The sequence below is a fragment of the Ochotona princeps genome, chromosome 12, assembly GCF_030435755.1.
Source record: "Ochotona princeps isolate mOchPri1 chromosome 12, mOchPri1.hap1, whole genome shotgun sequence".
NCBI lineage: Eukaryota > Metazoa > Chordata > Mammalia > Lagomorpha > Ochotonidae > Ochotona > Ochotona princeps.
The window spans coordinates 22,851,076-22,872,620 of record NC_080843.1 but is presented as its reverse complement, the minus strand read 5'-3'; the positions used below and the strand labels follow the sequence as shown (position 1 = coordinate 22,872,620).

The 21,545-nt window shown below is 44.5% G+C and overlaps 2 protein-coding genes across 2 annotated transcripts in view; one reads left to right on the top strand and one right to left on the bottom strand.

The window, feature by feature from the left end:
• Positions 1-4,571, bottom strand: part of RBM26 (RNA binding motif protein 26) — a 159,881-nt gene extending 155,310 nt beyond the window's left edge. The window contains exon 1 of the mRNA XM_058670580.1: positions 4,509-4,571. The gene's annotated coding sequence lies outside the window, so the exon portion shown is untranslated. The remainder of the gene's footprint in view (positions 1-4,508) is intronic.
• A 97-nt stretch (positions 4,572-4,668) lies between these two features.
• The window catches only part of NDFIP2 (Nedd4 family interacting protein 2), a 54,605-nt gene continuing 37,728 nt past the window's right edge, over positions 4,669-21,545 (top strand). Inside the window, exon 1 of the mRNA XM_004577410.3 lies at positions 4,669-5,197. Coding sequence (XP_004577467.2) covers positions 4,868-5,197 — 330 coding nt within the window. The 5' untranslated portion in view covers positions 4,669-4,867. The remainder of the gene's footprint in view (positions 5,198-21,545) is intronic.

Below are 21,545 nucleotides of genomic sequence, written 5' to 3'. Positions count from 1 at the left end.
CTAAAATTAGTTTTTAAGATTATTCGCTATATGATGGAAATTTCAATTTATTAAATGTACTTGAGAACACAACTAAGTTTTCCCTTAAGAAGAAATTCTGCCTGCAGGTAGCAGTGGCAGCTCCCACAGCAAGAGTTGCAGAGGTCAGAGCTATGAATTTCAGACCTGCCTAACCACCCTCCCAAACTGCAGAAGCTTAATTCCTTGTACCAAATCTCTGAAGATACCCATTCCACTCACTCCATTTCTCTGGCTGAACTTTAACTGATTAAACACCTCACTTGGTTTTACATTTTTATTCCAGTTTTACTTATTTGAAGAGCAGAGACACACAGAGAGATCTTTCATACATTTACTCCCCACAAGCCTGCAACAGCTGCGGCTGGCCAGACAGGAGTCAGGCGCTCAAACTCAACCTGGGTTCCTCATGTGTGGGTGCCAGGCACCCAAGCACTCGAGCCATTACTTACTGCCTCCCACAGTGTGTGCTGGCAGGAAGCTGGAATCTAGGGCAGGGTTTGGACTTGTACCAGGTGTTCTGTCCCAGGGGGCCTCTTCACCACTTCACTAAATCCCTACCTCTGTTTTGCAGATTCTACAAGATACTGGATGGAAATAAAAAGAGGGAGAGGAAGTAGATACTTGATTATCAAAGCACTCAACTTTAGATTTCCTCTCTAAAATTATGGAGATGAACAGATGACAGAAATCACAGAACCATTTAAATAAGGAACTCTATGTGAAGCTAAATTGAGATTCAGCCTACAAACTGTTGAAAAATCCATATATATGGTAATAAAGATAAAACCCTGGAGCAGTAACTGCTTATTTTCATTTACTAAAGTGAAAAGCAACTGGTTTTTTAAAATATACTTTCTAACTTAATGCTGAGAAAATGATGGCCTGTGAATTTTTTCTTTTTTTAATTTTGGGGGCTGACAGAGATCCTATCAGTGATTTCCACCCCTCAAATGCTGGGCAATAGCCAGGATGTGGGAACTCAATGCACATCTCCCATGTGGCAGCAGCTGCCTTCCTGAGTCTCCATCAGGAAGCTGAGCCAGTATCTGGAATTAACACCAAATCCTGGTATTCCAATATGCGATCTGAGTATCTTAATCACTGAGCACCAAATACTCACTCCAGCTTGTAAATTTGTGTTAGGTAGAGATAGAAATCTTCAGACAGAGAATATGCAGAAATCATAATACTTCAAATGCAATTAAACATCAAGATAAGGGGTCCCCTTAAGTACAGTAACCCTGTGAATTTGTTTAAGTACTCGTAGCCCTGTCAATTTGTTCTATATGTGTTATATTCTTTGTTATACAAGAGGTGATTAAAAAAAAAAAAAACCCTGAAAATCGCTAAAGTGAAAACAATTTGGAGAATTAGTCTGCCTGTGATTCAGGTCTGTGGAGACTGCCCTTGGCAGCCAAGAGCATGTCTACTGGTCTTTAAACGGGGGAATCCCACAAAGAATTCTGGTATACATATGAGTGTCAACATACTTGGCTACAAGTAAGAAGATAGAGTGGTAGCTGATAAGAAATTAATTCATCTCTAAGGGGAATGACTCTGTTGCTAGGAAGTACACATGGTTCCAAGAAATGATATGTCCCAGACAAAGAGGTACCTGTGACCTGAAGGAATAACTGTATGTGGAACATCACTCATTCTCAGTGCGAAAGCTGTAAAAACATTATGTCCATATGAAAAAAAATGTTCTCAGTGCAGAACACTGAGTTCTGTTCTGGAGATGGAGCATCAACATCATAAAAAGATAAGTTGGTCATTTAAAAAATAAATACCTTAAAAAAATAATACTAGCACTGTCTATACTTGACATTCTGGGAACCTGTCTAGATTTTTACAGAAATCTGATACTGATATAAAGCCAACTGCACAAGTTTCGCTGGGACTGACATCCAAGACAGGGGGAGAAGACTGAACAGGAGGAACTGGCACAGTGTGGTGCGGAGCTGAGCAGGGCTCGGCCAGCTTTCTAGTAAGCTGCGAAGCAGTCAGCCCCCAAGAAAGCTCAGTGCTGGGCAGAACCAGTTTTGAGTCTTGCACCACTGCCTTGCTCAGGGAAAGCTTGGCGCCACTCTAGAAATAGCACCACCACGGGCTGAAACCTAAAGGTGACCCTGGCAAAGCTAACAGCTAGAAATGATTGGCTAGCCCCATTTGTTGAAGCAGGGCAAAATGAGCTTTTCTGACAGGGAATCTGGGTGTAGACATTTGATGTACTGATGAAGACACTTCTGGGAATGTCTGAATCCCCAAATGCCTAGGTTTGAGTCCAACTCTGCTTCTGATTCAGCTTCATGCTAATGCACGCCCCGGGAGGCAGCAGCTGATGGCTGAAGTGGGAGGGTTGCTCCTCCCCATGAAAAATTGAGTTCCTGGCTCACATTTCAGCTTGGTACAGCAGTCCTGGCTGGCTGTTGTAGTTATCTGAGGAATGAACCAGTAGATGGAAGATTTCTTGTTTGCCTTTCAAATAGATAAAGAATTGTATTTAAAAAAAGAGAAAGGAAATATAGCAGCTTACTTTCATGCTCTCCTCAATACTGCAATGCAGTATAAATAGCATTCCGAGAGGTTGTGTCTCTGAAGCTGAAAACTAATTACATTAGAACAAGGGATGATGGTTTTATTCTTTAACATTTGGCAATTCTACTTAAGTTAGCCAATTCTTTTTTTAAAAATGATTTTATTATTATTACTATTATTATTTTGAAAGTCAGACAAACAGAGAGGAAGAGAGACAGAGAGGAAGATCTTCCATTCATTGGTTCACTACCCAAGCGGTCGAAACAGCCGGAGCTGAGCTGATCTGAAGTCAGGAGTCAGGAACGTCCTCTGGGTTTACCACATGGGTTCATGGTCCCAAGGCTTGGGCTGTCCTCTACTGCCTTCCCAGGCCACAAGCAGGGAGCTGCACGGGACGCGCGGGGCCTCTGGGGTTAGAACCTGCGCCCATATGGGATCCCAGTGCATTCTGGGCAAGGACTTCAGCCACTAGGCTACTGCACTGGGCCGATACATTAACCTCTTAATAGCCTATCACTGCTCCACTGCCAGATGCATCAAGATAACAAAAATCGGGAGAGCTGAATAATGCTTGAGGAAAACTCTGAGGAAGGCTTACCTTTCTTAGTTGATCTCTCAACGAATCTTTATTGGATCTTGTCATTTAACCAGCGTGTCCTTATTCATCATGGGAATCTTCCTCTGGATATTCAGAAGGGAAATAGAGGGAGTGGGGACTCCAGGCCCTCTCCTTTATCCCTGTAGGGGGTTCCAGTGTAAGATTATTTAGGGAAAGATTAAAAAAAGAGTTGAGCTATCTTAAAAAAGATATCTGGGCCAGATCATGTGGGATCACACTTTGCAGATTTTAGAACGCAGGTCTTTGTGTTAAAGGGGACTTTTCCCTGCTCTGTCATACTCATGTACTTGCTAAAGAAACATGCTTTGTGGCCTGCATGATACACACATACAAGGGTCATGTGTGGTCACTCAGACAGTGAGAGCATTACAATGCTCCATACAAAGTGATTCCTTACTGTTAAAGCTTTGATGTTACTGGGTTTAGGATTGTTAAGATATAGTTCTACCTCATTTCATAACTTCTTTCTATCCTTCCAGTAACTGAAGAGAATTTTTTGTGTGAATACACTGAAGAGTCTACTGGATTCTAAAATGTCTTACTGACCAGAAAAAACTTCTTAAATCTGTTAAATTATTTCACAAAGAATTTTGAAAATTATTTGTTTAGGAGGCAGAGAGACAGGGATGGATAGCTCTGATCTGTTATGCCCTCACCGGCTGGACTGGCTCAGAGCGAGATGAGGAGCCAGTGAATTATCGGGGTTTCCCATGTGGGTGCAGGAACCACCTCCCACAGCTACACTGGAGAGCAGGTGCATCGAACCCAGCTACTTCCCTGTATGACGCTCTGCTAGGCTACACTACTTTTCACACCACAAGTTAAAAATGTGATTATCTATTTTAAAAGTAGAGGATGACTTTTCCACGTTCTGGTTCACTTTCCAAATGGCCACATAGCCAGTGCTGGGCCAGGCTGAAGCCAGGAGTCAGGAACTCAGTGTCTCAGGTGTCCAACAGAAGGGCCAAGACTCCAGCAGGTACTGTTGGACAAGGGACGTGGACTCCTAAGCCAGGTTTAACCCATTCTGTCACAGCGCCGACCCCTCGCATACAGGATTTTTGGGGTAGTGAAAACATTCTTTACGCAGTGTAATACACATTGGTCCAAATCTCTAGCATGTATAACCCTAATATAAACTATGGACGTGGGGTGATAAGGATGTGCTCCTGTGGGTTTATCAGGGATATGGACTCTGAGGAAACTGTTGGGAAAGGGGGCAAGGAGGAGACCTAGGGGATATCGCTGTAGCTTCCTCTCAATTTTGTTGTGAATCTAAAGCTGCTTTAACAAGTCTTTGGAAGAAAAAAAAAAGCAAACAAACTCTTACCTCACTAACAATTTTGAACGAGCGTTTTAGGAATGTCACAGAACCGGGTCTCCTTGCGATGTCCTAAGACAGGTAATAATGGGAAGTGTTGGGTAGACAGGCCATCTGTCCTCAGGTGTTCTAAGAACGGCCCCTCCCGCTCCGACATCTGTCTCTGTGACTGCTCACTGCCTCACCCCTGCACGAAATCTGTGCACACGGAAAAGACCAATCACGAATGTGGATTTTCCTTCTTCTGCTTCTGTTCCTTTCGCCACCGCCCACTCCCGACAAGCTGACAACGGAGACAGCTCCCCTGGAACCAGCCTTACTTTTCCATCTCCTCCCACCCAGCGACAACCCGCCCACTCGCTGCGCGCATGGGCCGCCGGCGGACGCAGCGAGCATGCGCGAGCGTGCCGAGCCTGCGCAGAGGCGCGCGCGGCTGCCGGGAGCTGCTCCGGCCGTCGGCGAGCGACGCGGAGGTCTCTGCGGCTGCTGTGGGAGCGACAGGAAGTGAGGCGGCTCCGCCGGGCGACCGCAGCGGCCGAGGGCGAGGCGGAAGGGGCGCTGCGGCGGCGGCGACGTCGGCGGCGGCGGGGGTGGAGGCCGAGCGAGCGGAGCGCCGGGGCGAGCTGCCGGCTGTGAAGCCGGATCCCGAGCCGGGCGGGATGGATCATCACCAGCTGGCGACTGGCCGCTACCAGGTGGTGAGTGCCCGGGATCTGGGGGTCTGGGGCTCCGGGGATCTGGGGGTTCGGCGGCCCCGGGGCCCCTCTCCCGGGGTGATTCCGGAGGGGACGTGCGGGCTCCTTTTCAGGGTGGTGTTTGTGGCCTTTCTGGCCTGGGCTGCCTACCTCAAGGCTCTGAGTTTGGACCCCGCTTCCCTTTGGAGCCCCCGAGTCTCTTCCCTGGCCCTCACCCGCGCCTTGCGTCCTCCTCTGGAGAGACACGTTCCTTCGCACACGTCCAAAGGCGTTAGCATTGCCTTATTTTCTGACTCAGTGGTTCCCGAGACGTTCTGTTCCATTGCGTCCTGGAAATGGGACTGTGTTCAAGGACCTGCCTAGGGAGCTTTCGGCGTCATAAATGGGGTGGGTGGGAAGAGAGGTGAGCTCCGTGTAGGGTGGGGGACGTGGCCTGGGTGTCTACGTGCGTTAGGAGTCAGGGAGCTGGAGAGAGGAGCTATAGTAAGGATCTTGTCTCTGTTCTAGTTAACCTTGATATGTTGTCCTTTTCCATTATGGTAGTATTGAAAGTGGAGGCTCCCCCTGCCCCCGGCAATGGGACAGCAACGAAGTCTCATTAGAAACAAATAATAATCTTGTTTGAAAAATTTGTTTTCATTTAGCACAAGATTTTCCGCCTTAAGTCTTCAAATACCTGAGATGTGTTTTTCCTGTGTCAAAATTCTTTCCCTTTTTTTTTCTTTGATGTTTTCATTCTGTAGTGGTGTTTGGGACATACTTATTGTAAACCCTGTTTGAAAATGGACTCGAAATGGTTTCTTCTTTTGAAGCTGTGTCGGGGGGTACTCTACAAACTTTGAGTTGTTAATATAGTTAAACTTATTTACTGAGGGTGAGAGGAAAGCACCATGAACTGCTGATGGTGGACTTCAAGGTTTCCTTTCACAATGTACATGTGTTGTCCCAGATTGTACCTTCGAAATCCTTTTGCAGACTTACTGTGTACTGCGGGTTTCTAGTAAGAAGTACGTTTTGACAATATGAAGGATGTGAGGTCTCGCGTGTGCAATTTTGCACTTTTATAAAGCATGGGATGCCCCTTTGGCGTGTGCTTTACATCCTGAAAAACCTCCAGGTTATCCGTGCTGTGAATGTTCTGAAAGTATTTTTGCTGCCAGCCCAGCGAGGAAGACGTTTTCAAGTTGTCGTTGTATATGCTTGTGGTGATTTCACTGTTTGAAAAGTATTCTTATTTTTAATAAATAGTAGCAAAAATTAAAACGTGGACAATACGTGTTGAATCCCGGTATCGGTTTGACTTGTGTCATGATCTAAGCTGACTTGAGTACTCTATGGGTGCTTTTGCTAACTGGACTCAGCCTTGTTCTCATACTCAAGTTACTCCTCAAAACATTTTTAATGGATGTAATTGTATCTTAAAAATAAGTGTTCTACAAGTATCATCACATATTTCAAGACATGTGGGCAGTGTCAGATTTCAGGGAGAAGCAGTGTCCTAGCAGGTTGGGTGGAGGCCTTTCTTGAGTGCAAAGGGCAGGAATCAATCCCGAAGGCACTGGTCAACTGCAGTAGATAGGATCAGATCGCCCTTGTTTTCCTTAGAGGGCAGAATGGTAGAGAATTTTAGCATAGCTTACATTTGGATTTTAATTTCAGTATTTCAGAGATTCTGGCTATGTAACATAATTCTTGTCAGTTTTATTGAGGAGGTTTGATAACCTTGTCTAAGTGTATCCCAGAGAAGGCAGCTGAACTGAAGTTGGCAGTTGTCTTTTTAACTGAGGCTCAATTTCATCTCTGCCTCATAGGGTCATATGATGAGCACAAACATTTTGTGGCTGTCTTTGTTTTTGTTTTGAAGACTCTGCACAGATAAATGACTGGAGCAGTCAGCTTCATTTTGTTGATCTGTAGGAGATAGACAAGTATCTGTAGAGCAAAATGATGTGCAGTCGTAATTGAATAGTTGCTTAAAGAGTTCAAATTCAGTTCTCTAGTTTGAAAACCTATGAGGGATGCCAGGAACACCTGAGTGGCTCACTACCCTTTATCAGTGGACAGGCTACACCTGGAAGCTGCTTTTTTTTTTCTCTCACTTCTTTGCTTTCATTGGTAAAGGGGCCTGAATCTGTTGAGTAAAGCAGTGGGTAACGGTATAGAGCTGCAGAAAGTCTTGCTTGTAGCTCTTCTAACTTAAGAAAAAAACTAAATGTGATGTGGGCTTTCATTGTGTTATGGGAATTTTTAAAAAACGATTTATTAAATTTTTTTCGCAAAGATATACAGAGAAGAGGAGAGACAGAGAGGAGTTATGGGAATTTTTTTTAAGATTTATTTTAGTTGGAAAGTCAGATAAAAGAGAGGAAAATCTTCTGTCCACTGATTCATTCCCCAAGTGGTCACAATGGCTGGTACTGCACCAATCCGAAGCCAGGAGCCCAGAGGCTCTTCCAGGTCTCCTACATGGGTGCAGGGTCCCAATGCTTTGGGCCGTCCTCGACTGCTTTCCAGGCCACAAGCAGGGAGCTAAATGGGAAGCTGGGCCCCTGGGATCAGTGCCCATATAGGATCCTGGCACATGTAAGTCGAGGACTTTAGCTGCAAGGCTACCTCACTGGACCGGTGTAATGGGAATTTTGTGCTTGGTATTGGAACAGAGTATCGTGGCCAAAGTATAAAGTAGTCAGATGTGGCTTGCAGCTGTTACACTACATTCTACCTTTGATCTTCTCTTTTTCAAAGGATGATTTATGTACCTGCACCAAGCTGACTACTAAGATTTAAAGTATTCTATGTGTAAGTTAAATGCGCAGTAGGGTTTATAACAGCAGTTTACTAAGCTGTATTCCAGGGTGATAAAAGGTGTTCTGGTAGGATTTACAGCATATATTAACATGTTAGAACAAAGGAAAAATCTTCAGTAATGACATTGATTTGGACTTGTTTACCCTGGCTCTAATCTTTGAGCAAAGACCAAAGTTTTTGTGGTTTTGTGTAGGCTTTCTTTCCCTCTTATTTTGTATCTCTTTCCTTCCTTCGTTCCTTCTTTATTTCTTAATTTATTTTTATTATCTACTGGTTCACTCCCCAAATGACTGTAGCACCTGTAGCTGAGCCGATTGGAACCAAGGAGCCAGGCGATTTGTCCTGATCTCCCACGTTAGTGCAGGGTCCAAAGGCTTTGGGCTGTCCTCTACCGCTTTGCCAGGCCGTAAGGAGAGAGCTGGATTGCCAAGTGGAGCAGCTGGGACTAGTGCCCATGAGAGTGCCCACACTGCAAGGGGAGGGCAAGTGTGTTAATGCCACTGTGCCAAAACACCCCCATTCTCCTTTTTTTTTTTTTTTACATTTTAAGATTATATTAACTGTATTGAAATATTTTTTTTTCAGAACATAATTTGAAATCCATAATTTTGATGTTATTTTTCATACTGCTAAGGTGTGGATATGTTGCCCTTGTTTCTGGAGTGTTTAAGTTTTTTTTGGAAATGAACCCTAACAATTAATTGATTAAAACCAAGCTTGAAAGTCGTTCAGGCTGTGTGTTTGGGAATCTGTGAAACATTGGTTTAGTTAAAGTCTGTTTCCTCCTATTAGCATCTGCCTCACTGTGGATGATTGTGAGAGTTAAGTAACATAAAATTTAGAGACTGATTCATGATAAATAAGAACTCAGTTTGTAAACTGACAAGTTTGTTAATGTTTCATGTCTGATGGCAGAGAACCTGGGACTCTCAGGTCACAGCTGACATTAGTCACGGCCGGACAAGCAGCCTGAGCATCAGCATATTTGTGTAGGTTTTCCCAGGTGCCACCGGTCGGATGAGTGTTCACATGGGCTTGTGTGCTGGCGTTCAGTCACGTCTGAGAGACTCAGGGTCTAGGGTGCTGCATGCCTTTCTTTGTAAGCAGGCAGCACACTAGCAAGCACCAAGCTGGCTAGTTGGTTTCTCCTTGGGAGGGAGGTTACATGCTGTGGTTGCCTTAATCTTTTTTGCTTATGTTACTTATTGCAAGAATTAGCCCAGTATCAGGAAGTGGCAAGCTTTGTAGATGAGCACACTCAGCAAGAATGCACAGGAACATACAGCTGCAAGGCAGACTGCCTAACCTAAGAGAACGTGTTTTGGATTGGGGGATCTTTAAAAAGTTGAAGAAAAATTTTTGAAGAATATTTCATTCTTCATGGAAAAAATAACCTTGGACCTAAAATCTTTTTTTTGCAAAAAATAAGCTTATCTATTTTTTTTTTTTTTTAAAGATTTATTCATTTTATTACAGCCAGATATACACAGAGGAGGAGAGACAGAGAGGAAGATCTTCCGTCCGATGATTCACTCCCCAAGTGAGCCGCAACGGGCCGGTGCGCGCCGATCCGATGCCGGGAACCAGGAATCTCTTCCGGGTCTCCCACGCGGGTGCAGTGTCCCAAAGCATTGGGCTGTCCTCAACTGCTTTCCCAGGCCACAAGCAGGGATCTGGATGGGAAGTGGAGCTGCCGGGATCAGAACCGGCGCCCATATGGGATCCCGGGGCTTTCAAGGCGAGGACTTTAGCCGCTAGACCATGCCGCCGGGCCCAATAAGCTTATCTTTTAATTACATTTTCCACAAACATGAAATACCCTCATATACAGTATTTTTTTCCAGAGATTGTGGTTTCCTTTCATTTTTTTCATTCTTGTTACGTTACATTACGTTTTCTTATGTTACAACACATTACATTATGTTACGTTCTGTTATTTGAAAGGTAGAGTTAAAGAGGGAGAGAGAGAAATCTTTCATCTACTGGTTCACTTCCTGGATGGCCACAGCTGTGGGGGCTGGTCCAGGTTGAAGCCAGGAGCTTCATCCAGATCTATGTGGATGCAAGGGCCCTAAGACGGGACAGCCTGTGCTGTTTTCCCAGGCTCATCAGCAGAGGGGTAGATGGGAAGTGGTGCAGCTAGAACTAACTGGTACCCGTAAAGGTTGCCAGCATTGCAGGCAGTGGTGTAACTTGCAATACCACAGTGCCAGCCCCAAGCACTAGGGTCTTTTACCTTATGCCGATTATCACCTTTTTTTGGCTAGCCTGATTACACTGATCTCACTTGTTTGTTATCTTTGAATTGATCAGTAAACTTAAATTTGGTTTATTTTTCTACCGAATTTCTTGGTTTATACCCAGTTACATAATTTAATAGGTACTTTTCTTGTCTTGCTTGATTTCTTTATTATATTGACACTATGGACATGCTACTTGAAATTTCTTCTTTATTCTGATACTAAGAAAACTTTTTACCTCTCTTTTTAAGAAATCTCAAATATTTATTTGAAAGGGAGAGCAGCAGAGAGGGTGCATATATAGAGAGAGATGTCTTCATTGGCTGGTTCACACCCCAAAAGCCTGTGACAGCCAAGTCTGGACCAGGCTGGCTCTAGGAGCCAGGAACTCCATCTTGGTTTCTCACATGGGTGTTGGGGGCCCCGGACACTTAAACCATCTCTAGTGCCGGAGGTGCTTTAGCAGGAAGCTGGGTGGAGAGCAGAGCCTGGCCATTTCTGTATGGATGGTGGTGCGTTTTGAGCTTCTAGACCAAATGCCTGCCTTGGTATTTTCTCATTTTCCTGACTTTACATGTACTTATTACCTGACATTCTCTCTCCCTGGTTTGTTTGCATCAGAAGATCCCCTTTTCTCCTTTCTTCCTCTTCTCTTTTTCTTTCATTCTTTTTCTTGCAGATTTATTATTTGCTTTGAAAGAGAGGGAGAGTAAGAGGTCTTCTGTGTGCTGTTTCACTTCCCCAGATGACCACAATCCATCACGAGCACTAGGCCCAGCTGAAGAGTCGTGAATTTGTCTAAGTATCCCACGCTGGGTTACAGAGGTCCAAACACTTGGACCATCTTTTGCTGCTTTTGCCAGGCTATTAGCAGGGAGCTGGATCAGAAGTGGAGTAGCTAGGATGGAAACTAGTGCCCTTATGGGGTAGTTGCATTTTCTTCCAGCTTAACGCTATTGCTTAGTTTCCCTCTCCTCGTTCCTGTCTGAATGATGTGTCCTAGAGTTGTTGAATAGGGAAACCCATGAAACACAGTGGCTGTGCCTGCTATACCTTCATTGACTGTGAAGTTGAGGACATGGTTTTGAATTTCCTCATCTGTTTTATGTTGATTATTTATAAACTGTTTTGATTCTTTTCTTAATATGTGACCTGCATTCTAAACCATTGTCTGATTGTGTGTGTGTTGGTAATACATCACTTAAAATTTTATATATATTTTCTATGAGTATTTATAGTTCTGATTCAATTTAAATAGCTGTAGAGTACATTTTTTTAGAGCGAACCAGCAGATGAAAGAACTCTGTAACTCTTTCAAATAAATAAATTCTTAAAAACAATACTATCAATGGAAATTTACCAACAAGATAATTTTAAGTAAGGCTAGCTTATTTACCAGGTGATTATTAATCATCTAATGCCTGCTTTCAGGCTATGTTGTTAGTGGTTTCCTTCAGAAGAAATTGTAATTAAAATGTGGGTAAAAATCTTGTTTAAGATGTCCCAATACAAGTTGGAAAATGCTATAGTAGTTTAGGTTTACATCAGATTATTTCAAGGTTTGGACTTGCTTAATTTTAGGATGTGTTTGAACATGAGCAACTTAATATTTTAAAGGGTCAGGAATGTACTGTGGTTTACCTTGCCTATGACGTTTTTCCTGAATTGCCTAAACCATCATGTAAAGAAGTTGTGCTGTTTGGTCAGAAGCTTTGAGAGTATAGGAGTTACACTGGATTTATTCTGTTGAAAGATCTTTTAATGTGACGATGTTAACCTCTTTACTAATTTTTGGGTCTTAAAATATGTAGTCTGTTAGTTGGACTGAAGAAATCTGATAGGGAAGCTGTTATAGAATATTTGTTCTCCTTATCTATGGAAGACTTTTTATTTATCTGAGATGACATTTTGTTTGATTTCTCTGGAAATGACACTTGACATGATTGAGGCTTTTGTTTGCAGCCTTGGGAGAACAGCCCGAGCCACGGCTTACCCCTCCCTGCCTACGTTATTCCATTGCACGCTTACTGTGAGAGGCAATAATCCCGCTCTCCCACCTGCCACTCCCCAGCCACCACCTGAAACCTTGCTGTCTCTTGCTTTCTGGCCTTTGAATGTATTAGTTCGTTTTAGTCTTTTTTTCCTTCTTGCTCTGGGACTAATTTGTACTCTTTATCCATGTCTCTGTTTAGATATTATTTTCTTTAGGAAATATTCCCTCATCATGTGCCTCATCACTCCCATTTCATTCTCTCTCAAACATTCAGTATTTGAAAGGCAGTGTTACAGAGAGGAAAGGAGGTAGGAAGAGGAGAGATAGGAGCTAACAGTTTGGTGTGGCCCGGGCTGAAGCTAGGAGCCAAGAGCTTTCTCCATGTCTTCCGCTTGGGGGAGAGGGGTCCAAACACTTGGCCAAAACATCTGCTGCTGCTTTTCCCAGGGCCTTAGCAGGGAGCTGAGTGGGAAGTGGGGCAGTTGGGCTGGAAGCCAGAACCCATATGGTATGCCTTTGGTGCACGTGGCAGCTTAACTTACTATATCAAAACATACACTGGCGCCTCCATTTCCACTCTTTTTTTAAAAAAAGTATGTATTTTTATTGCAAAGTCAGATATACAGAGAGCAGGAGAGACAGAGAGAAAGATTTTCCATCCGATGTTTCTCTTCCCAAGTGACAGCAATGGCCAGAGCTGCACCGATCCGAAACCAGGAACCGGGAGCTCTTCTGGGTCTTCCACACGGGTGCAGGATCTCAAGGCTTTGGGCCTCCTCGACCGCTTTCCCAGGCCACAAACAGGGAGCTGGATGGGAAGTGGAGCAGCTGGGATTAGAACCATAGACCATATGGGATCCCTGTGCGTTCAAGGTGAGGACTTTAGCCGCTGGGCCAACGCGCCTGGCCCCATTTCCACTCTTTAAGTTCTGTGCATTCTTTTAACATGCACTTAATTTATCCTTTTCATGATACTTAATTTGTGGTGTATATTGCCTCACAAGATTGTATACTGTGGGATGTAGTAGTTTGTACTATTGTTCTGTTCTTAATGTAGGTACCAAATAAGTTATTGAACAAAATGAAAGTTCCTTTTCTGCATGTTTAAAGTTGCATGCATGGGGATAATGGTATTTTTATAAAAGGATACATAGTTTACAAAATTGTGCTATAAAAGTAGTAATGAATAGCTGATATAGTGTTTAAATTCTTTTTTATTTTTAAGATTAATTGTAATTTACTTGAAAGGCAGAGTTACAGAAAGAGATCATCTCTGGTTTACCTCTGAAATGGCTGTAGTAGCAGGGAGTGGACCAGACTGAAGCTGAAGGCCAGGGCTTCTTCTGGGTCTCCTGTGGCTTCAGGGGCCAGGGCAGTTAGGGCATCCTCAGTTGCTTTCCCAGGAGCGTTAGCAGGGAGCTAGATAGAAGTGGAACAGCTGTGACTCAAGCCTGTGCTCGTGTGGGTTGCTGGTGTTGCAGACCGTCACTTGACCCATCACGCCATAACACTGGTGCCACATGTTAATACACTTAATGATCATAATTTAGGTGTGACCTTTGCTTTTAGAATAGTGCCAGTGAATGCATCTAGAGTAATGAAATATGGCTGGTAAGACATATTTTTGTGTAATTTGTCTTCAGACCAGTAGATTATATTTGCAAACAAGTGAAGTGGTTAAGTTATTGGTCTGCATGGGCAGGAGAAAAAGTGTTTCTAGATGTTATGGAAGGAGCGGAATTCTTAGTATCATTTTCTTTACCTTCTTTTTTTTGCCTCTTTTTTTTTTGGCACTTTAAGTTAGCTTTTATTTTTTATTATTTTTTAAATATTAGCATTTAAATTGTTTTTGACAGGTTCAGTCTAATTTATAGATACAGTTCTAAGAACATAATGGTTTTCCTTTCCCCTTTTCCTTGTTCCTGTCCCTCACACCCTTCCTTCTTCTCTTTTCTCTTTTTTTAGTTTTTGAGAAATCTTATTTTAAATTTGCATTATGTTAAAAAAAAACTTAACACTTCGCCAAATAAGTTTATCAAGAGCATAAGGATCCTAGTTTAATGGGCATACATGGCGTGAATAACAGTTGAATGGAAACATGACCATCTCACCCATATGTAGTAAATTGTAATGTAGTCACAGATCATTAAAACTACAGTAGTATATTATTTTTAACCATTGGCTTGACAAAAGTATAAAACAAGGTTTTACAAAATTATATTTGCAGCAGTACTGATAGAGACATTTTATTGTTTAAACGTTAGCTCCCACATACGTGGGAGAACATGCAGTGTTTAATCCTTCTGGGTCTGGCTGATTTCACTCAACATGTCTTCCAGTTGAATTCATTTTGCTTCAAATGGTAGAAGTTTATTCTCTCTCTTTTTTTAAAAAAAAGATTTATTTGCATTTTTATTGGAAGGGAAGATTTACAGAAAAGAGATACAGAAAGATCTTTTTTTTTTTTTTTTCAGAAGGATCTTCTGTTCACTGGTTCACTCCCCAAGTGGCCACAATGACTGGAACTGAGCCAGTCAAAACAGGAGCCAGGAACTTCTTCTAGTTTTCCCAAATGAGTGCCGGGTTCCAAGACTTTGGGCCATTCTTTACTGCTTACTGCTTTCCCAGGCCACAAGCAGGGAGCTGGATGGGAAGTGGAGCAGCCAGGACATGAACCGGTGCCCATGTGGGATCCTGGCAGATGCAATGTGAGGGTTTAGTCACTGAGCCATTGCCCCAGAACCACTTTATTCTCTTTTCAAAGATGAATGATGTTCTCATCTGATGATGGATACTTTGGTGAAATCTAATTTTTGGCTATTGTGAACAGTGCTGTTATAAACATGATGGTGCAGGTATCTTGTGTTTATCATGTTGAAATCTTTTGAGTATATAAGCAGTAGTAGAATGGCTGGGTATGAATTAGGTTTCGATCCCATTTTAAAATACTTACTTATTTATATTTATTTATTTGAGAGACAGTGACAGAGATGGAGAGATTTTCCGTGTGCTGATTGATTCCCCTGAATGGCTGCAACAACTGCTCCTGGGTTAGGCCATAGCCAGGAGCCTAGATCTTAGTCCAGGTCTCCTGCACGGGAGACAAGAACCCAAATACTTGAGCTATCACCTGCTATCTCCCAAAGTACACAGTAGGAGGAAGCTACATCCTAAGGAAGTAGAACTTGATCCTGGGTGCTCAGCTATGGAATCTAGGAGTTCATATGTTAGATTAACAGTGAGCAACATAGTGCCTGCCTCTCTTCATTTTTTTTTTTAAACTAAGATTCTGTTCATGATTAGGCAGCAGAGCTTATTATTATTTGTAAGCATATCAGCTGAGTTAAAAATCATGAAAGGCTGCAGAACTTTCATTATGATGTTATTCCATTTGCAGTCATACAGGACCTAAAAAGCATGTAAACATAAGAGTGTGGCAATTGGGGTGGATGTGTGGTACAGTGGTTAGTAGTGTTGCTAGTTGGGAATCATCAGTGCCATATCAAGAGTGCTTGGTTTGTGGGTGGAGCTCAGGTGAGTCTGGGCTGAGGTGCAGGTGCTTGACCCTCCCAGCTGTGTGGCTTCAGTTGCGGGGGAACCAGGGAACTGGGCACCAATGGTGCTGCGTGAAGCTCTGGGGTTGCTCGGTGGTACACTCTGGGGGTTTGGGGGTGTGGGTTGGTGGGGAGTCTGGGAAATGGCATGGGGGGGGGGATGAGTGGAGACCTGAGGGTTCATATCCAGATGAGTTCCAGAAGAGGTTCATATCCACATGAAAATGGACAAGGCCACTCTACTTGAAGGGCTACAACATGGAATCCACCAGCAAGCATCAGAAAAGGGAAGGGAAACTGTGAGACTGGGCCATGAACTTGACAAATACGTGAGTGACTCAGGTCTGGGGGTGGAATCTGTAGGGGAATATGTGGGCCCACCCATGTGGAACAGCAGTCTCTGTTGGCACGCACAAGAACTGTAGCTGGGAATAGGCCTGGTTGGGGAGCTAAGAGGATGTCCCGGCTGGGCTGGAATTCTCACTGGTGAACACAAGAGCCAGACTTTGTGCATTGTCCTGGCCTGAACATGGCAGCAATCTCCCTCTGCACGGATGTGGACTAAGTCGGGAGAGGACCAGATTGGGCTACACTCCAACACCCACTGGTGCTGGTGAGAGTCAGGGTGGGTGTAGAACAGGCTAGGCTGAATCTCAGCTTCTGCTGGACCATGTGAGAGCTGTGTCTGGGTACGGACCAGGAGTAGCTGGGCTGCAGTACCCAACAGTAAGAACTGGAAAGGGTATGGGCTGATTGCGCAAGGTCACCGTTCCTGCCAGGACAACAGGTATACAAAGTCAGCCTGGGCCAAGGACCCGCTGGTATGTGCAAGATCTGCCACTGGGAGGAAACCGGATAGAGGAGTTTGTTGAATTCCTTTGTCAGGTTGCAGTCCTTGAAGTAAGCACAAGAACCAAGGCAAGGAGCAGCCCAAACCAGACCAGATTACAGTACCCACCGGCATACATGTGGGTCAGGTCAGAGAGTGGGCCGGGCTGGGCCAGTTCATAACATCCACTAGATTCGATAACCATGTTGGGGTGCAGGAGGGGCCAAGTCGGGCCACGACACCAACCAGTTCACACTTGAGCTGGGATTAGGGGATGACTGGGCAAGGCTAGGCTGAAGCACTAACCGGCACAAGCTGGACTGGGGGCAGGTTGGATCAAACTAGGCTGAAGTACCTGCTGGTGTATGCCGAGGAAGAGATGAGCCATGCCAGTCTGGGGGGCACTGGGTGCCGGGTCCGAGAGCCCTTAGACCTGCTTGCGAGGTGGGTGCTGGATCTGTGAGCCCCAGGGGTGGGGGGAGTTTCAGTAGGTCCCAGGTCATATGGCCCAGGACTTTCAGCCCACCTGAGTGAAGGATGGGGAGAGGGTCTGGAGAGCTCTAGGTCTCCTGGCCCAGGTGACTGGGCCTGCCTGTTTGTGGGTGCTGGATCCAGGAGCCCCACGGGTGGGGGACCCAGAGGGGCCTGGGCTTGCTGGCCCAGGTCCTAAGGCCCACCTGTGTGGTGGGTGTTGGGTCTGTGAGCCCCAGGGTGGGAGATCTGGTGGGGCTTGGGTCTCCTGGCCCAGGTCCTTGGACCCATCTGTGTGGTGGGTGCCATGTCTGTGAGCCCCGGGTGTGGGGGTTATGGCTTGGCCCAGGTCGCGTGGCTTAGGTCCATGAGCTTACCTAGGAGAACTGGGCCTTCTCAGTGTAAAGGATGGAGTGCTAGATGGCCGACCATTGGGACTTGCAGAGGACATCACCATAGCAGAGAATGGATAACGGAACATACGGACAACTACCTCAGCCAAATGATGACAGCAAATATCTGGGTGAATGGACACTATAAAGTCGATTGTGTCAGCCAATGGACATTGGAAGGAATTCTTCATTCATAGATCGATGAGATTGACAGCATTTTGGAACTATTGCATCCACCTGGGCAGAACCCTCGGAGCAGGTGCCGCATTGTGACTCTGGGTTGATATTAGGTGGCATTGCTCCATCCTCGGGCACTGGGATGATTGGGAAGCTGAGTATGGCCTATCCCCTTATATCCCCCTCCCTCCAGAAATGGGAAAAAGAAATACGAAGTTTGGAAACAATGATTATTCCCCCTAACCGTATATCATTCCCACCCTGATTGGCTATGTAAACATCATTTAAATTAATTTTTTAAAATTTTGTTGATGTTAAAAAAAGAGTGCTGGATTTTACTCGTAGGTACTCCTTTTATGATCTGGCTTCTAGCTGATGCTCAGCCTGGGAGGCAGCAAATAATGGCTCAAGTGTTTGCATCTCTGCCACCCACTGCAGAGACCTGCTTGAGTTCTGGACTCCTGGCTTTGGCCTGGCCCAGCCCTGGGCATTTGGGGAGTGAGTTGGTGATCAGAAGATCCCTCTGTGTCTGTCTTTTTCTGTGCCTTTCAAAGTAAAGATAAATGAATTTTAAAAAATTATAAAAAAGGTTTGGTCATCAACTGTTAGGTAAACCTAAGTGGTTTCACGGTACCCACAGTAATCTTTCATTGAGCTTGATTCAGCTTGAAGGCAAGTTTCTTTTACCTCTTGGTTTTTGTTGTTGTTTGTTTGTTTGTTTTAAACAGATAGTACGATTGAAATACAAATGATAAAAACCCCTGGTCTCCTTTGTCATTCCTTGTCCTCTGGGTCTTTTAAAAGAAAGGAGACACGAAGCTTCTTGTTTGGATTAGCTCCACTTTCTCAGTGTGGACATTTTTCACTCTTGGCTTTCTTATTTTATGTCCTGAGTTCCCTGCCAGACCACGGTCTCTGCTTCTAGCTGTTGAGTTTACTCTTAAACATTGTGGATACCTCCCATGGCTTTTCAGTTTTCATTTTTGTGTTATCCTATTAATTGCTAAGTAAGAGGTGTTAAAATATGCTGTAATTATGGGAGTATCCCCCCTTAATTTCTTGCTTTAGATATTTTGAGTTCCACTTATGTCTGCTAGTACTCTTTGTCTTCAAGATTTGTTTTGTTTGATAATAATGTTGGTATGCCAGCTGTCTTACTTTATTACTATTATTTTGCATGGTATTTCTTTCTTTTTTTTTTTTTTTTTGTCTGCTTGCTGTCAGCTTAGGGTACCTAAAAGTATCATTTATTGCTACCCTCTAGTTGGGTCCTTCTAGCAGATCACTTCCGTGTTTAGTGTTTGTATTCAGTGTCATCATTGATCAGATTATTGTTAAGATTTCCATTATACCATTCTTTTTTTAAAGGCAAAAATCTTGGGACAGGCATGGTGGCAAGACACCCTAATCCTCTGCCTGAGGTGCCAGTGTCCCATTTGAATGCAGTTTGACTTGTGGCTGTTCCACCTTTTTGTTGTTTGTTTTTTTTTCTTTTAAAGATTTATTTATTTTCATTACAAAGTCAGATATACAGAGAGGAGGAGAGACAGAGAGGAAGATCTTCCGTCTGATGATTCATTCCCCAAGTGACAGCAACGGCCAGAGCTGTGCCGATCCTGAGCCAGGATCCAAGAACTTCTCCCGGGTCTCCCACACGGGTGCAGGGGCCCAAGGCTTTGGGCTGTCCTCGACTGCTTTCCCAGGCCACAAGCAGGGAGCTGGATGGGAAGTGGAGCTGCTGGGATTAGAACCGTCACCCATATGGGATCCTGGTGTGTTTCAAGGCGAGGACTTTAACTGCTAGGCCACGCTGCTGGGCCCTCCAGCTTCTTTCTTATAGCCTGGGAAGGCAACGGAGGATGACTCAATGCCTTGTACCCACGTGGTAGACCCAGAAGAAATTCTTGGCTCCTGGCTTCAGCTCAGCTCAGCTCAGCTCAGCTCTGGCCATTGTGTTCATTTAAGGAGTAAGCCAACAGATGGAAGATCATTTTCTCTTATCTCTACTTCTCTCTGTAAATCTGACTTTGCAATAAAAAAAAAGCAAAATCTGTGTTCTGCTCGAGAAAGATGAACCCAAAGTGAATTCTCTTACATTATCACAATGAATTTAGTGTTATATACCGTTATATGTCAGATAAACTGCCTTTTGCCCCGAGTCCTGGCCCCTTGGCAAACAAATAAATGATTGAGCTCTGTGTTATGATGCCATAGGTGAGTACTTTGGTTCATACAGGTAACTGTGGGGGAGGTTACACCCAAAACTGTAGCTACATCATCCAAAGACAGTATGGCTCATGGCAGCAGCCATGGCTTTCCACAACATGAGGGATACTGTGATGAGACGTCCAGGTGCTGGGGACACTGCCCAGGTTCTTGTGCCCATCTAATCCTTTCATCCAGGTGCCTCCCCTGCCAGGAAGCTGGAGCCTGTCTGGTTTCCTGTACTTTGGCAGAGGTCAGTGGCTAATCAGATTCTTTGCTAGTCCACTTGACACACACAGCAGGGCAAAGGTAACTCTAAAGCCAAACGGACAAGTTTGCCATCTTGGAGTCATTGGTGACCCGGATAATGTGATCAACAGAGACCAGACTAGAGCTGAATTAAAATATATTTGCTGTCAAATGAAGTCTTGACTGCAAATGAATGTAGAAGACACTGTCTTTCAGCATTGATTTCTCTCACATTTTGCCGACGTTTGAACCATATGTGTTCTTGCTTCAGAGAATATTGCCGGGCAAGAAATGCTTGGCTTTTGGTGGTTGTGTTCAGGCATGTCCCAGGAGCAAAGCGCATTCGCAGAGCAGTCTGCGGAGCGCTCAGTCAGATCCCTGCTTCGTCTGTGCACTCTGCGCTGAACACTATGGTCAGGAAGTGCCGAGTTGTGGTTCTGGAACTCTGTTCCAGCAGACCATCAAAGGAGCCTGTCACAGCTTCTCACTGAGCCTTGTTGCTGCACAGATGGATGCTATAAATGTATGGTCCTGAGCACACATCTCATGGTTTTGAGGACAGACCGTCTGATCCTGAACAGGGCAGCCCATCCTTGTGAAGTGTGACCCTAGCACTCTGTCCAGGTCTCACATGTTTCCTGGTCTGTTTACTCTCAACATAATGCTCAACATTCCAATGCAGAGTGAGTTGGACAGTGTGGTTTATCTGCCAGTCCTAATTTTTCACTTGCGGTCTGCCATGCGTCTGTACAGATACTCCTCACCTTCCACTGTTGAGAGACAAAGCTGCAGTGTGTAAATCTGAGAGGCAACCCATTTTTTTTTCTTTTAAAATTTATTTTTACTAGAATGTAGAAGAGGGTCAGAGATCTTCCATCTGCTGGTTCACTCCTCAAATGGCCATAGTGGCCTGAGCAGGGTCAGTCCAAAGCTAGGAGTCAGGAGCTTTTGTGGGATTTTCCATGTGGGTGCAGGGTCCCAAGGCATTGAGTCATCCTCTGCTGCTCTTCAGGCCATTAGCAGGGAGTTGGCTTGGTAATGGAACAGCCAGGACTTTAACTGGCGCCCTATGGGATGCCAACACCACAGGCAGAGAGTTAGCCTGCTGCAGCACTGAACGGGGCCAAGGCATTACAACAAATAAAAACTGAGCTTCCAAGGACAGAGTTAGAGGAAGTTGTGTTTGAGAGAACTCTGCATTATTTAAGAGATACCCAAGTCGAACTGCCCTACTCAAACTAATCAGATGATCCTGAAGATTAGTATACTGAGCTGCTCCGGGCCCTGGGGCCTGGTACCATGCTTATACCAGCTAGGTGTGTTCAGGATGCTAAAACCTCCTGGGAGCTGAATCTGACCACATCCGTGGCTGCCGTTTTAGAGTATATAGCCTCACAGTGTTTGCTGGTGCTCTCATTATGTTGCTTTTTATT